General features: G+C 40.4%; 2 protein-coding genes across 2 annotated transcripts; one reads left to right on the forward strand and one right to left on the reverse strand.

Moving 5' to 3' along the window:
• The first annotated feature begins 474 nt into the window (after positions 1-474).
• Positions 475-5879, forward strand: tmem184c (transmembrane protein 184C). Its single transcript, XM_054604497.1, has 10 exons — positions 475-1017; positions 1676-1806; positions 1896-1932; positions 2169-2374; positions 3296-3370; positions 3474-3567; positions 3707-3819; positions 3980-4079; positions 4191-4362; positions 4468-5879. Exons 1-10 carry the CDS (start codon positions 901-903, stop codon positions 4776-4778), a joined length of 1356 nt encoding a protein of 451 aa, XP_054460472.1. The 5' UTR covers positions 475-900; the 3' UTR covers positions 4779-5879.
• A 154-nt stretch (positions 5880-6033) lies between these two features.
• On the reverse strand, positions 6034-17195 carry prmt9 (protein arginine methyltransferase 9). The gene is made up of 13 exons (XM_054604496.1): positions 16903-17195; positions 16219-16418; positions 15922-16070; positions 15543-15779; positions 15192-15359; positions 14978-15080; positions 13830-13939; positions 13520-13712; positions 12172-12355; positions 9902-10583; positions 9620-9773; positions 7260-7382; positions 6034-6781 (listed from the first exon to the last, which is right to left on the reverse strand). The coding sequence occupies exons 2-13, from the start codon at positions 16414-16416 to the stop codon at positions 6539-6541; spliced, it is 2544 nt and encodes an 847-aa protein (XP_054460471.1). The 5' UTR covers positions 16417-16418; positions 16903-17195; the 3' UTR covers positions 6034-6538.
• Between the last annotated feature and the right edge of the window lie 254 nt (positions 17196-17449).

A 17449-nucleotide genomic window follows, 5' to 3' on the forward strand; every position in this document is an offset into this window, starting at 1 on the left:
TAAATATTCATATTTAATATCATAAATCCCCCCCCTCAGCATAAGTCAGATTTAGTGCCCTTTTCCCCTATAATGACACAATGTTTGATAAAATGGTCTCAAGTGAGCAGAATTTACATTTGAATCTGTTTTCTGTTTCATTCTTTGAATCTACTTATTTAATGGGGGGAAATCCACTAACATGCTAAATGTCACACAATGTAATCAGTTGTGCATGATAATATACAATCTCTTTTTTTTTTAAACATCTTACCTTTTGAAAGAGCATCACAAACAGTCCATTCCGCTCTAACTTCCTGGAAAAGAGGCCCCCATGGTACGCCAAATGACGGTCCGCTGGAGTGAACGGAGATCACGTGACTCCTATTATAAACGGCTCTGAACCACACTACGTAGGCAGCAAACCCTCTTCACCGATTGGTTTAATTCCCTCGATTCCACCAATCAGAGTTCAGATTGTGGGCGGGACCCAAACACCAGGAAGTACACACTCTAACTTGGAAACTTTTACCAGCGTAAACCTTCTCAAGATACCGCAGAGTGTTCTTTGATCTAAAGAGCCGGTTGATGGATCAGAGCAGAGTTTGTCTTCGTTGCGGGATACATTGGGATACTTCCAACGGTTTAAACACAATCACCTGCTTCGTTTGTTTACATGGGACAAAAGCTGACAAGCTAACGTTAGCAACCTAGCTTGGTATAATCGAGTCATATGAGCTGGTAATTACCCAGCGACTTTGTCCTCACGAATGTAACTTAAGGTTAGAGACAGACTCGTTGTCCTGTACACTAGAGGAGGCTTGTGTTTGGCGTTGGCAGTGTAACAATGCGGAGCTAACGGTGAAGGTGTCGCGTTGATTGTTTTGGTCACGGGAGGCTCCACAGCGGCTTCATGTCAACATGCCTTGTTCCTGTGGGAACTGGAGGAGATGGATCCGGCCGCTGGTCGCGGTGCTGTACATTGTGTTGCTGTTAGTCGTGCTGCCCTTCACCGTCTGGGAGCTGCAGAAGTCAGGGGTCAGTTGGAAACGTCGATGGATCTGATTCACATGTTGATAAGTTTTGATTGTTGGCACCCTTTTGGTTTAACACAGTGATGAAATGTGTCTGAGCACATTTTGTTCTAAAGTAATGTACTGCCATTTATGTAGCCATCTTTACTTGAGTAATGTTTTATGCCAATTTATGCTTAAACTCAGATTTTAGAAAGATGAGTTCAACTTTTTATTCCCCTGTGTGCGCCCATCTTAATGCAGAAGTTGTTGTTTACAATACACTCTTTATGGTATATGATGCATTGCTCACTGCAAAACATCTCCTTATTATCAAATAATTGAGTCTAGTTAACCCTCAGAAAATATGCTGTTTTTATGTGAACTGGTTTCAGGTGTTCACTAAAATGACCTGTTTTTCTTCATGATTTTTGTTATTATTGTTACATCTGGCTTCACTCTGTACTTTTCCTTTAAATGTGGGACTTCTGAAAAGTATTTTTTTTACTAAATTGTGTTTCTATTTCATTTGAGTAAAGAATCTGGATACTGCTTACACCCCTGATTTATAATTAAATGTAGAAAAGTTACATTCTTGCCAAAATGCTAGTTTCCTAGACTTAAACACATTAATAGGTAAAATGTTGCCCATGTTGACTGTTTCTTTTCCATTTTAATAACAGGTTGGCATTCATAACAAAGCATGGTTCATCGCTGGGATATTTGTCTTCATGACTATGCCCATATCATTATGGGGCATCCTGCAGCATCTGGTTCACTACACTCAGCCAGAGCTTCAGAAACCCATCATCAGGTAAAGACGTCAACAGTCATGACATCCATGAACACTGGTCTGCAACGGCTTTCTAATTGTTTGTGTTTTTATATCATATCTCTTTTTAGGATATTATGGATGGTCCCAATCTACAGCTTGGACAGTGTGAGTAGTGTATTATATAATCAAAGATATTGCGCAACACAGTGATCAGACATAGATGTCATATTTATCTACAGAATAACTTATATTTAAATAATAACAACTCTTTGCTGCCATATCATCATTTCCCTTGTGACATTACCTCAAGCTGTACAAGTGAGAGAATGCCTCTAAGCTTTTAAAAAGTATTTACCCTCACATTCCATGTAATCCCTTCTTCTTCTTTTGAAATCTCGCAGTGGATTGCATTAAAATACCCAAGGATAGCAATTTATGTGGACACATGCAGAGAGTGCTACGAGGCCTATGTCATCTACAACTTCATGACCTTCTTGCTAAACTACCTGGAGAATCAGTACCCCAGCCTGGTGTCGATGCTGGAGTCCCAGGAGCAGCAGAGACACCTGCCTCCTCTGTGCTGCTGCCCGCCATGGCCAATGGGAGAGTAAGTTTCCTTTAGAATTGGACCAATTTTTGAGTAATGACTGGCATACACACAGTACGTGTGAGACCACAGGTTGACCTAAATACGTGGAAACCAACACACTGCGCCTACAGCTATAAAAAATGCTTAGTCTGCATCCAACACTCATCAAGGATTTATTGTAAAGTTTATCATTCCCCTTCATACTTTGACCCAAACAGTAGTCATATTTCCTTACTATCTTCTTTGAATTGCCCTCAATTAGAGAACTGACTGACTTTACAATAATACTTGTTTTGTAGTTTAACCAATCACGTTCTTCCATAAAAGAAGGCATGCAACATTTTCCTTTTAATGATATTTGATGTCAAGTATGTGATGAAAATGAATTATAGATAGAACGTGACATGTACTTGTAGGTTGCTTGAGTTCGTTGACATTTTGAGAAGGAAATGTTATAGTAAACAAGACTCAGACTGTCACCAGCTTCAAGTTAGCCACAGTCATGCAACAGCTGTAATTGGTTAGCATGCCTTTGTGCAATTAATTTTGTCCAGAGCTCTTTTTTTTTTTAAACGTGAGGATCAGTTTGTTCTTTAAAACTGAAGAACAAAATGATTCACATTTGCCTGAAGGTCAGCAGCATCAGTCATATTTATTAGTTTTGTATTTTATAATACTGCCATGTTAAATGTTTTAACCCTTTACAGTAGTGTTACATGTAGATGTCATATACCATGCTCAAAAAGTCGTTATGGGAAATTAGGCATTTCAAGGTTAAAATGTTGTCATTACACTTCTTTCAAGGATCCACTCACCACATTTCTTTTGACCGTTGGGGATTGGAGTTGATTTTAAATTCAATAGATTCTACTGATATCAGCCAACTAGATGTTTTTAAACTAATTTAAATAAAATTCAAATCATACATTTCCTTTGCAGGGTTTTGCTGTTGAGATGCAAATTGGGAGTGTTACAGTACACAGTTGTAAGACCCGTCACAACAGTGATCGCTTTGTAAGTACGCTCTGCTCTTCATGCATTTGTTTTTATTCTTGGATACCATCCACAGCCTTATTGTCGACTATTTGTATTGATGTCTCTTTCTTCCTCTTCCAAGGATCTGTCAGCTTTGTGGAGTGTATGATGAAGGCAATTTCAGTTCAACAAATGCATGGACGTACCTGGTCATCTTCAACAATATGTCACAGCTGGTAACACTGCTTTTTTATTGAGTCGAAATGTAATTTGCCTCAAGCGACGACTGTATCATACATGCAGCATGTTAAGAGATAAGATCGATGTAAAAAAGGTTGAACTAGATTTCTGTCTGTCTGCCTTCTCTTGATCTAGTTTGCCATGTACTGCCTGGTGCTGTTCTACAGAGCTCTGAGAGAAGAACTGGGTCCAATCAAGCCAGTCGGCAAATTCCTGTGTGTCAAAATGGTGGTGTTCGTCTCTTTCTGGTGAGTCTCAGCACGTTAAACAAACTTAATAACATGACCTGGGCAATGTCTGACAAAAAACTTTGTCTAAGTTGTTTTTACCTTGCTTGTAATTACTGTATATACACTGGCATCAGATCATTCTAGCTACTGAGAATGGTTATTTTGTAAACTCTTCAAGGCAAGCTGTGTTCATTGCTTTGCTGGTGAAAGTGGGTGTCATCTCAAAGGATCGTACATGGGACTGGAAGAGTGTGGAGGCTGTAGCCACTGGCTTACAGGTAGGCTATAATGTATATCTAGATAGTAAATAAATGCAGCCTCCTAAACGTTAACACCACTTTACTTTTAAACAGAATGAAACTCACCCAAACTGTCCTGTTTCCTCTCAGGATTTTATCATCTGTGTGGAGATGTTCCTGGCGGCCATTGCCCATCACTACAGCTTCACCTACAAGCCTTACATCCAGGAGGCCGAGGAGGGTTCTTGCTTTGACTCTTTCATGGCGATGTGGGACGTCTCTGATGTCAGAGCAGACATTTCTGAACAAGTCCGCAACGTTGGTAGGTGCCCCCTCACTACTGGAGTCCTTGCACAGTCATGAATTGTAACTTAACTCTCCAACAGCGAGAAAAAGGTAAAGACTTTTTTTTTGTCCTCATTTACAGGGAGAACAGTTCTGGGTCGGCCGAGGAAGTCATACTTCGGTGAGGCTCAGGAAGATGGAGAGCGATCCGGCCTGCTCTCTTCGGCCTCCCAAGATGCCATAACAGAGGCGGTATCCGACCCCGTGTCACCCAACGGTCAGTACCAGGGCCTCGGCAGAACCCTCACACCGCACTCTCTGTCAGCGCCGGCTGGGCTCAGCTCGGCCCCGTGGGATGACGGACACGAGGCTGGACTTGATGAAACCCCGGAAGAGGAAAGGACCGACCAAACCAAAGATCCAACAGAAGCAGATCTCATCGTGATCACCTAGCGTACCGTGAAGGCCGAAGTCACCAACAGACTCTAACCAGATATGGTTTGGCAGGAGCCAATTACAGCCTTGCCATTTTCCTTCAGACATTACTATATTACAGGATTAAATAAACCAGGTGTACCAGATGGACCTCTCAGCCAGTGACAGCTCCAAGAATGTTCAATGAAGGTATGGCACAAAATGACTTGTCGGTAATGTGAATTTTATGCCATTTTTGTTGCATTAGGGAGCTTTATGGCTCTGTAGGCTCTGCAGAATGGTTTTTAATTCATTGTAGTTGGGAAACACTTCCCGGCAATTTTAACATGCGTACCAAACAGCACACTAATCGTGTTTCTGGAGATGAGACGCCTCACCAGTTGTGTATCCTTTCCAGATAGAAAATTATTACACTTTCATGTCATCTCAGTCATATTATGATCTTAGATGTGACAGTTAGATGGAAAAGACAAATATGCAACTTTCATCGATTTGAAATGAGCCATCGTAAATGAAAATCTACGATATCAAAGCACATTAATGTCCAGAATCATCCATTTTTTTTGTCTCAGACGGAGGAAGGGGGTGAAAAGAGCAAACTTGAGATTAAACTTTCTCATATGTACGTTAGAGCTATGCCTGCTGAATGATGTGTCCGAACAGTGTGACCTCACCGCAGAATCAATATTAATACAATGTATTTACTGTAAGTACAGTCCTAGAATTAAAACAACGTACACAATTCAATCAGTTACAATCAAGATATTCTAATTCATTTCTATTAATGCTTAATTGCATTCAGCTCACTCTGAAGTGTTTCATAGAAATTCATTCACTAGTCTTATCAGATGCCTTGTTCTATGTGCCGTGGTCTGTCCACTACATCAATTCAGCATTTATATACCAGGATCGGTTTGGTGTTGTTGAGATGTTCTCCATCGATTTTAGCTGGAATTATTTGCAGCTACTACACCTAAGCCATGTACCTTTTCCTCCATAGTTTTTTTTGTCTTTGTGACTTACTTGGATTTGTGCAGGGTTATTGACATGTTTAATGTACAGTGTTGGATATCAGTTTGTGTAAAAAAAAACAAAAATAAAACATATCTATCACATCAACCACATAATCTTTATCATGTCCAGTTAGAGAATGTTGCATTGCCTTACTTGATTTTATTTTTTATAATAAAACTGACAGGATTGCATTAGAGCTGATGTAAATGGTTCAACATGTTAATTTATTCTGTCTCTGGCAGTCACTTCAATAAATCGGATTAACCACATTATCTGATTTCTTTTTTTTTTTTTACATTTATTAAGAAAATGTCACATTTATTGTTTTTTTTCTGATGACAAACATTTTCACAAAAACTACCCCGCCAATAATCATGGGAATATGTATTTTATACTTACAAGTACTATGTTTTTAAGTACCAAGTATAAATGTCCTATAATCTTATAGCTCAATTTACAAATGAAAACATGACTTGGAAGATTCATTGTCACAAATTCTTTAAGATCGTGATGACTCAGCTTCCCACAAATGCTTACAAAGGCTTGGTTCATGCAGGCTTCTACTTTAATCTCAAATCAGAGATTGAACTTTGAAGACTAATACAGTTATGAAAAATAACACTGGATAAAGTCACTCTTTAAATGGGACCAGAAAAAGGAATGCAGAGTATTCATTGTATGTTCCTATGTGTCAGTAGCCTCTGTGTGACTGAGGCATGAAATACATAGAAATTTAAGTAGTTGCTAAACTGCAGTGTAGGAGATTATTGCTCCATCGACCCGGGTGAATTCTCTACATGGGCTGATATGGAGATGGCGCTCTTATGAAGCTTCACAGCGAGGCGGACCCAGTCTCCGTCTTGAACCTCCACCGGCTGTTGCAGCACAACAGCCGCCTGCTTCCAGTGAGAGTTCTGGCTGAGCGTGCTGACACTGTTCTCCTCGTCCAGGTAGATTTGGTACCAGAAGGGAATCGCAGTTATTCTGCCTGCAGACGTAGCCTGGACCTGGGAAACAGGGAGTAAGGCTTAAGAAGATACAAATGTACACCTGAACAGTCAGCTAGTCATGTTTCGATTTTTTTGCATTTAATATTTATGAGTTTAGGGGAAAAAGCTTGAATGTGATTAATTCACATAGCACCTGATGTTAGATTGCTGTATGAAAATGAGGAGAATGTGGAGGTCTTCTGGAGACGACTGTCTGTCAATATTATAATTATCCAAAATGTCAAAAAGTGGGTTTGTGCTGTGACCCAAAAAAGTAAAGTTAAAGGTTCTTCTGAGGGAGATGTGGACAATGTGTCTTAGTAAATAGCACTCAAATCTACGTTTTTGGTGCAGTATGTTTGCGCACAAGAAAGAAGTTTGGGATTTTCTGTGCTTACAAAGTCAACGCATTTAAGTTTCAGCAGTTCAGTACTGTTCTACCACGGTTAACTTATATTAATTCCAATCATGGTTGCAGCACCGATGCATCTCTTACCTTCACTTCTCTGTTAGTGTAGTTTGCGGTGGATTCCATTAGGTCAAGAACAAAGAGCTCCACAGACTCACTGAGGTGTCTGCACTCCAGTGTGGGAAAGTCCAAAAACACATGGACCGGTACCTAAAGAACATGAAAGATAAACACAGTGTTAGCGTCTTGTTTGAATTGAATAAAATAATCTGGTGACATCAATTAGAAACGACAAAATATGAAAACTAATAAAAGACCTGGGAAGAAGAGTTACTGGGATGTAACAAAACAGGTGCTCATGACGGAATGGATTTACCACCCAAAACAAATCAAGGCACACTGCTTCGTTTCAGTACACTAGTACAGGAGACTTTATTATTGTGGCTTCCTCAGGTTTGAAAATGGTGTACTTTAACAAAGCCATGTGTATTGATTATTTATGTTTTTTTAATCTAGCTACAAAAAAAAAAGAAAATAGTTTTGCTTATTTTTGCTCATAATACAGATTTTTACAAAATAATTATATTCAAAATCATGCCAGTGCTGACTCACAGTTGTTGCTGGCACTCTTTGTCCCAAACTATCATTTATTCACATTAGTTGTCAATTCATAGTGTCAGTGGATGATTATTCAATCACTGATTAATGCTTGTAAACTAATATTTCCAACTCCAACTCTTCAAAACTTGACAAAGAGGCCGTGGCTGCAGGGGAGCAGACTTAAAAGGCGGAGGGAGAAACCACAGTGGCGGCACAGAAAGTGTCACAGATTCCTTTACTGCAGAACAAAAGAATCTTTCCTCCTCCCTGTCACAGTTGTGTAGACCTCAGATCCTGCTGTTTGATGTGTTGATGTAATGTATACTGATGGATTCAGGTAGGAGTGTCTTGGGCCAAGCTGTGTGTTGTGCCTTGTGTGACAGTTGTGCTAGAGAGTGCCCTCCACTGAGGGCTTCAAAGACAACATCTGGTAAAACAAACGACCGTCCCGCGTGGGTCCCACCAAATTAGAGCACAAACATGATGCTGGAGGGGGGAAAAAAAAAGATAATTTCCAGACCAAATAAAGAAAAAAGAATTCAAAGAGATTTTGCAGCTTCTGAACACAGCTGGGAATCACACATCAAAGATGAGTGCACAACAGAAAACACAGTCCTGGACCTTAGTATTCCAAGTGAAATACCTTGTTCGACAAAAGACAACCCATACATAACAAAACAACTGGTCTCTTTTTTTTTTTTTTTTTGCACCTTTCCTACAATTTTTCATACATTTTTTTGTACCTGTCATATTTAACAAAACTAACAAGAAATAACTTTAAAAGTGAATGAGGCAAGCTAACAAACAAAGCATACCGTCTGTGAAAACTGGTAATATTGACTGTTGCATCACGAACATGAGACAGAATACGAGATACTAGTGGCCAGAGATGTACAAATGTAAGATTCGGCAACTTTTGTAATGAAGATTGAAGAAGTGTCATCTTGACTACATGGTTTTAGTGTGTTTCAATGAGATTTCCTATTAATTATATGGCATTATTTCAATATTATTTTAAAACCAATAGTAAGTATGATTAAAATGATTAACTTCATAAACCTACAGAAGTTAGGTGAGTATAATCAGCTTCCCTGTCATGATATTCTACATTTTCAGATGGACCATTAACTGAATACTCCTTTGCTCATCCCTCCTTCTCAAAGCGTGTCGGAGAACTACAGTGAAAAAAAAAGAAAAACGTGTAAGGCCCTCTCTAGAGCCGGTGTTTGGTTTGTCCGTTCTGGGCTACTGTAGAAACAAGGCTGACTCCATGAAGAGGTCTTGCTGGCTATATGGAAATGAAGGGCTCATTCTAAGGTAATAAAACACAACCGTTCTTAGTTTCAGGTGATTATACACTTGGGAAAACATATTAATGAGTATTATATTCCATTTCTGCCAATAAACCCCCCTAAATGAATTTGTTAAGAATATTTGTCCCTGCCCTGGAAGTATTGTTTGTATAAGTCATGCTTAACAAATCTGTATGACATAACAGTTCAACTGCTATCTCATGGTCTGCAGACCAGTGTGCCATTACCTTTCCCCTTTTTGCCTTGTTGCTCAATATGTAACCTTTTCTCAGTGAAAAGAGAGAGGCCAGCTCACCATGATCTGGAATCCTTTGCAGTTTGCCAAAGTTCAAGTAGCCAACATGTTTGTTTTTCAAAAGACCTGCCAAGCAAGGCCTTCGGGACCTGATCTTTCGACCGCTCTACCTCAGAGCCACAGCCTCAGAGCTACAGGAAATGAGTGACCAGGAGTTACCCTCCAAGATCTTTGAATCTAGAGTAATTACAATGAATAATTTAACGTTGATTCATTGTAGCTTATGTAGGTTTACTTACAGTGAACTGATTAATGAAGGGAGCAATGTTGAATCCCAGAGTCGGCTCCTGACCCTGGACAGCACTTTCCAGCAGCAACGTGTCCGACTCCACCAGCATACCGTGCACCATGATCTTTGACGGGAAAATACGTCCTCCGTCCTCCAACAAACACCTGATATAGATTACAGAATTTCATTTTACTCTAAAATACTTACAAGTGCAGCACTAAAATAATAAAAGCAAAATAAACAAAAGTGATGGAACATTTCTGAATGCCCCACCATGGCAGCTTCTCCTTACCTGGCCAGTGAAGCTTTCTCCATCAACTTCTGTCTAATGAGACCACAGGTCTCTACACAGTCCAGCATGATGGCGCTCCACAGCTTCTCTCTGGACGGCCTTTTCAGCATCCCCTGCTCGTCCTCCATGTGGTTGAGCCAAAACTCAAGATGCTTTTCTGGGACATCTTTGGAGCGAGCCAGTTTCCTCAGGACTTCCTGCTGGTTTTTCTTTTCCACGGAGCTGAACGCTTTGACATGACCGTGGCTGGCAGCGAGGAGGGAGAGCAGAGAGAAGCCCTCCGACACGTCGAGGACGTAGAGCAGGTCACTAACGTCTGTGGAGTCACTTGATCCTAGCTCTTTGTTTTGGCATTTAGCCCTCATTTCGGGGATGAGTTTGGCCAGCGCGTTGGAGAAACTCTGATGGTAATCCTGATTGTTCAGGAGCGCCATTTCTGAGCTTTCCAGCATGCAGAAGTCTTTAGTTGGTTTCTGGTCAGTCTGAAGACATGCTAGCGCACTGCACAGCTCAGCCTCTTGGTTTTGATTTGAAATGGGGTTTCCAGAGTCCTGCGTATCCGGACGCTTGTCCAGAGGGATTTCATGCCCATCTCTCAGCACAGCCACGCTGCTGAGCCTCAGGAAGGAATCTTTGCAGGAGACTTCAACAATGAGCTCGTCTTGAGGTTTCAGGACAAAACCTGAAAAGAATCAAAAGAAGAAAACACTGACTGAGCTGAGCGAAGCTTACTTAAGTTTTGGGACCAACTGAAAAACTGTCTCTTCTTATTTGTAATGTTTTTTTTTTTTTTTCTTTTTTACAATAACAATAAAAAATGTGCCCGTTTTAGACTCTTTATTTTTTTGTTTTATAGCTTCTTCTATAGCATATTTAACTTTTAAAAATACAATAAATTGAACAATGCACACAATTCTGAAAACTTCCATTGTTTTAACTCAAATATAAACTCAAAATCCACCTGGACCAAATGTTATGGATCGGCATTTTAAGTATTAAAACAAGGGATTATCTACACCTGCTGCAAAAAAAGTTAAATAACTTATGAACATCTTAAATGACAAACAGAAAGGGAAAAAATGCAGATAAATGAACAATAACATTATAATTTATAATGCTATGCTTATGGTTTTATTAACGCTTAGCTGACAGGGGTCTAAGGAGAGAGGGTGTCGCATGCTGTACGGACTGTAAAGCCCTCTGAGCCTAATTTGTGATTTGGTGCTATATAAATAAAACTGACTGGACAATTAAAACACTTTAAGAAAGAGACAGAGAGAGAAGAAAAATCAGGAGATGCAGAGAGGGAGAGGGAGCCCAACAGAGAAATGAGATTCATGGGACCGGGTGCACAGAGGGAGGGGGAGAGGCCCAGAAAGGATTCCTACAGGAATAACATCTGCTCACGTCTTCATGTCAGCGCGCCGCTCGTCACAGGCATTTGGGAAAAATGCATATTTATTGCCTATAAGAATTTCATGAACACTAAAGAGTGTCACAGGCGATCACGGCGCACACGTCACAGCGACCGGGGAAACGGATGTCGGTGATCAACGGGAAAGGTGGCGGCTCCCTCGACACTGCCGCCGCCAATTAGCAGCTCAGTGAAACGCTGGTGAGCCCTGTCTGAGAGATGATGTACCGCAATGCCAACTGGAACATGTCAACTCATGTCAGTCGCTATCAAGCTCACAGAAGCCTGGGATGATAGCAGAAAATATCTTACACTTCTTCTTTGTTGAGTTTGTTGCTTAACAAATGTGAATTTTATTCAGTCTACTCTAAAATATCATTTTTACACTGGCATTTTGTGGACTTCAGAGATGATCATTAAGTAATGAAGTGTGAGGTTTTAAAGACTTTCATGGAGCTAAATCTTTATGTATCCTCATCCTCATTGTGGTAAAATATTTTCACTATTATCACACGGATATCAATTACAATAGTGATGATTATGAGCTGAAGTTAATAATGTTAAATAGTGTGTGTAGTCTTCAGCACACACTGCCCTCGTCTGATGTAACATGGAAATGCATGACATATCGGAGTAGAGACTACAAGCTGAGCAGAAAATAAAAATACATTTTATTCAAACTAAATGTTAAGTCATGAGAATTTGAAACCACTAGCGACAGTTAAAGGACAATTCCTTGGACACACTGTAACAGATAGACGGTGCTGATTAAACTGATTTAAAATGAGTACATCTGTGTAAAATTGTTGTTGTCTTGTCAAACCTCCCCCCTCTCTGTGTGTCCGTTGGATCTTACCATCAGTGCTGTGGACGGGGTAGATGGCCTGCTCCCAGCAGGTGTCCTCTTTGGGTCCAGTAGACAGACTGCTCTCCTCATCCAGGTGGAGCTGGAACCAAACAGCCAGAGCGTCCAGCTCCCCCTCCTGAGTGACGGGCAGGCGGATCTGCTGAACCTCCCTGGAGCTCAGCCCCTCCAGATCCTAAGGGTTACCCAAACAAAACAGTTAAAGGAGGGACAATGGAGTTGTTACAGGTTTATCGGCAAAAAAAAAAAAAAAAAAAAAAAAAAAGAAATCAAGCTTGGTTGTAAAAATAGGTGTACAAATATGCAATAGGGGTGTAAAATAAAAGACCTGATTGCAGAAGGTTTGATGTTGAAAAAGGAGTTGTGAATGTTATTGGCCTCTGAGAATTACGGGCTTGTAGCTTTTTAAGGCCAACTTACTTGTTAATTAAGAAAGCTCAAAAGATTTAAGATATACGAATGTATTTCACAGTGTGTATAAATAAATAAATTCTAAAACGTGACAGGCTGCCTGTAACACCGATATGATATAAAATCTGGCCTGCCTCGCTGCTGGCAAGCACCGAGAACACATCCGTCACAAAGAGTTCACAACAGCATGGTATGCAATACAGCAAGCATCGTCTCGACAACTACCAATGCAGAGTAAATATATCACTCTTTTGTGGCGCGCTGCAAATAAGCTGGAGACATTTCAAACGAGTAAAACAGAAATACCCATGAATAGGAAATTGCAAGACAAATGGAAACCCTTCAAATGGGGAAGAACAAAAATGCAGAAGGAAAGCTTACTATTTTTCACTCCTGCTTACTATCATATTCTTGGGACAGAGACATAAAACTGAAGGTTGAAACTGATGTGCATAACTTCAGCATTTGCCTCACTGATTCTAGATTCTAGTTTTTCCGACAGTCTCCACTGGACGTGTGTGGAGAAACATAGACTAATGATCGTTCAGGTGCTGTTTGGGAGATAAACACGGTGTCTCCAATCTGCCAGGTTTTCACTGTGAGCTAATAAATCAGGAAACAATCCCTGCAGGCCTTTAGTTAAATAATAAGCTGCCACTGACGTGCAATATTTTAGCCTGTGAGGCAGCCAATATGTTCGTTTCATGGGACCAATAGAAATATGGTCAGGTAAATAAATTATTACATTATTCTGCTTGACTCAAGGCAACAAACACACATTCAGTAATAAGATTTCTCACATGGCCGTGTATCAGACACAAAGAAAATGCAAAAGTAAAGTTATTTGAAATCGCATTAAATTAACAGTAGCTGAATAAATCAGTTATCATAGTTTATCAGCATCTGTTGCGTCTGTTTTTCTTCTCACCTGCACGCTGTTGAAATCTATGTTGAGGGCCGTGAATGGCTCAGTGAGAGCTTTATATCCCCCTGGCAGTCTGCTCAGTCTCTCAGTGGTGTAAGGCTCCATGGATTCATCAGGTTCTGGGCTGCAGCTCACCGGGCTACGGAGCTCCCCAGCTGCAGCTATGGACATATTGCCCACCTTTGACACACAAATCCTGGGTGACAAACAAACAGCGATCTAATTACGTGTTCTGAGAAGTTCATTACGGGAAAACATATTTTAATCGGACACACGCAGCCTACTCAAAGCAATGATGGACTCCAGGGCCTACCTGTGATGCCTGCGGATCTCGATGCTCTCCAGAGCCATACCAAACACGGTGGCTCCGGCCGGGATGACCCGTCCTGTTGCAGACTGATCCTGGGATTCATTCTCACCACTCTTTAGGACGACAAACATGAGCTTTAAATGAAACTACACAACATGAAAGTGAACTGGATACATTCACCATTAACCTGGATACTGTATGGGTTGAAATGAGTAAAATGTCACAACTCGGACTCTAAAGTCTGGTATCATGGAACTAGCCCCAGTTTGCAAATGAGATTTGCACTTTCTGGATGTTCAATAAGCAACTTTTTTTTTTTTTACATTATGAGTTGACAAGGAAATATATTTTTTATGATATTTGCTTAGACAGTGGTGAATGAGATAGATAATCTGCAAAAGAATCTGGTTCCTTTGCCTCCTTTTGGTGCTCCTATTGACATTTGCAAAATTCCCCCTCCCAAAAGAAAGTCTGATCAAAATGTCAAACTAGGCAGCGCTGATCAAATATGAGCCAAGATTATGTTTCTGTATTACCTAATACTTGTCTCAAAATATGTTCAGAAACATTTTAGAGTACTTTTCAGCTGTAAAATGAGAAAGTTTGTGATCCGTCCGCCATGTTGAAAACACTCGAGCCAAAACCAAGAGTTTGACAGTTTTATCAGAGTTCACGAGTTGGTTGTTTTTCTTTGGGTGTGCTGGAATCTTGCAAATACCATTAGGAGCACTAGAGGGAAGCAGAGGAACATGCTTCTTCCAAGATTATCTGTCTCATGCACCACTGCCAGGATATAGACAGCTTGAGCAAATATGATAAACATTTATTTTATTTTTTTACAGTAGTTATCAACTGCAGCTATAAAGCCGTCATTAGTTTGAGCTAAATCATTTCCTGTCCTGCAAGCCCACACCCTGAACCGTTACACAGCTCTGGCATCATTATGTACACCTCCATGTGTATTTGTAGAGATTAAATTCTATCTAACAAACTTCAGAAAATTTCTCAATAATTTCTTAGAATTTTCCACACTGTATGTTAGTGGTAAACAATCATATATTTTGGGTGCCACAAACTCAGAAAAACATTAATGCTGCACTGTGACAACTGCAGAATGAAGTTCTGTGTTTGTGTTAAATAATGGAAGTTACCTTTGGAGGTAGCAGGAGGTGGTGCCAAGCATGAATGAGACTCTCAATGATGCCCTCTCCAAACAACCCCGCATCCACCGTCTCCGTCACCACCAAGGATACTCTAAGAGAAACAAAGAATTTAATGGAGAAAAAAACACAAGAAAGACATGCCTTTTATGACAGCACAAACAAAAGATTTTGTTCTAGTAAAATACTTCTTTATAAATTGTACCTTTGTGGGATGTCTTTTGGCACTTCCATCTCCAGAGACTTCATATGGATGATCTTGATGCTATCGTCCATTCCGTTAGCAGTGACCACCTCACAGGCCAGTTCATACATCGTCTTCGACAGTTCACAGGCATACACCTCAGCAGCCCCAGCCTTCTTCGCACACATACTTCCCAAAAAGAATAAGAAAATCAGAACAATAATACTGATGCAATGAAACACAGGTCCTATTATAGCTGCAGCCAAAATAATAAGAACGGGTTTGGGTTGATAAGGAGTTCTAACTTTAAAATAAGCTACACTCCATAACTTAAAGAATAAAGAGTTTCTAAACTCATGGAAAATATCTCACCCAAGGATCCCAGTGCCAGTACCTATGTCAAGTACAGTGTTGCAGCCGCTCTGAACAGCCTTCTGGATGGCCTGCTGGTACTTCTGGTTCCTCCTGTGGTCGTTGAGCATTAAGAAATGCCAGCGCTCCACCAGCCAGTTGGCCACGCGGTAGAAGTTCTCCCTGGCTTCGGGATAGTCCGGTCTCAGCTTCAAGGCTTTATGGAAATGACCTGCGGCTTCGTCTCTGAAGCCCATTCTGGATAAGAAAAGGTTAAAAAAATGTACAAGCAGATAATGCATGAAAATAATATAAAGCCTAATTGTGCTCTGAAAATGGTGATGGAATTTAAAAAACACATGTATCCAAGCACTGATAACATTTGTGCAGATGATAATACCTGAACAAGTGTTCACCCATGCTGTTAAGGATAACCTCATCGGCAGGAAACAGTTCCAGTGCCTGTTCATAGCAGTCAAAGAGGTCTTGAATGCGGCCCACAGAGTCCAGCTCCTCCGTCCATTTGAAGAGCGTGAACCTGAAGGACTCCTAAAAAGGAAGATGTCACAAAATTGAGGTTCCAAAAATAGCAGCAGTAAAAAAACAGACTGCAGTGTGTATGATTGTGGTCATTAAGTGTGCACAATGTTGGGCAGTGATTGTACGCAGGCAGGTTATCAGTGTAAACAGTCATTACCCTTGCAAAGTCCTTAAACATAGGCGCAAGGTTGAGGACCAGGAGGTAGTGCACGAACGCGGTTCCGTAGTCCTGGTTGAAGAGGCACTGCTGGGCACTTTCTAGGGAACTAGAGACCAGCTCGTTCCTAGCAGGGTCCTCTCTGCGTCGCCTCCGTGTCCTCCTGCCATGCTTCGGCTTCGCACTGGCATTAGGCATCCCTTGCAGAAAAAAGGAGAGTAGAGAGTCTATTAGAAAATGATGTCTGATAAAATGATATACAGATTAATTCCACTTTTGGTCTACAAGGTTCCACATATGACTGCACTGTATGACCCACAGACTATGGAAGCGTGCTTCGGACAAGAAAAGACAAAAACAGATGAAAAGGAGTCAAAATGTGGACAAATTAATTAATAATTTTGACTCAGGCGATCTCATTTTTTTTGACTTACATGCTCTTCTATTTTTGTTATTCCATTATATTTATCTTTTTTTTTTTCATTTTCCTGGAAATGGTCTTCCATGCTTATCAACATCTTGTGGAGTAATTACAATAATCATCATAATAACTTAAGCATGAAGAAGACATATAACGTAGTAAGAAGTAAGTGGGCTGTTAAATACGTTAATAATAATAATAATAATAATAAAAATAATAATAATAATAATAATATTAATATTTGACAGTTAAGGTTGACTTACTGTAAGTTGTTTTAGATCTCAGGCTGGGCTCAGTTATGGGATGGAGGGAGATACACGGATAAAGATCACTGCTGTTTAGTTATGGCGCTAATTCACGTTTACATTACGGATGTGTCCAATAAAGTGGTTAGCATCATTCTCCTTCCTCTGGTAGCAGCCCCACGTTACAGCACGTGATACATATCTGTCCTGACAGGGCTCACGAGAGGAAACTGCATGTAAGAGAAATAAAAACTGCATCTGTTAACGTCCACGCTTCAACGGCCAGATGCTGATTACATGTGTAAATCCCATTCCTGCTACCGCTAAACAAGGACCGTGTCCGCGGGCTTAACAGCTCGGTCGGAAACATGGTGATGAGACAAGGTTCCACGTGCAATTGTAATGAAGTTTTATATATTTGAAATGTACAAACATTCCATATTAACTATTATATCATCTGTAGATAACATGGCGAACAATAATATCCGTTTTTATTGACAAATTACGCCACAGTAAAGATTCCCGCCTTAGATTTTCCCCTGATGGAACCAATGTATGGCGAATC

This window comes from Anoplopoma fimbria, chromosome 9, assembly GCF_027596085.1.
Source record: "Anoplopoma fimbria isolate UVic2021 breed Golden Eagle Sablefish chromosome 9, Afim_UVic_2022, whole genome shotgun sequence".
NCBI lineage: Eukaryota > Metazoa > Chordata > Actinopteri > Perciformes > Anoplopomatidae > Anoplopoma > Anoplopoma fimbria.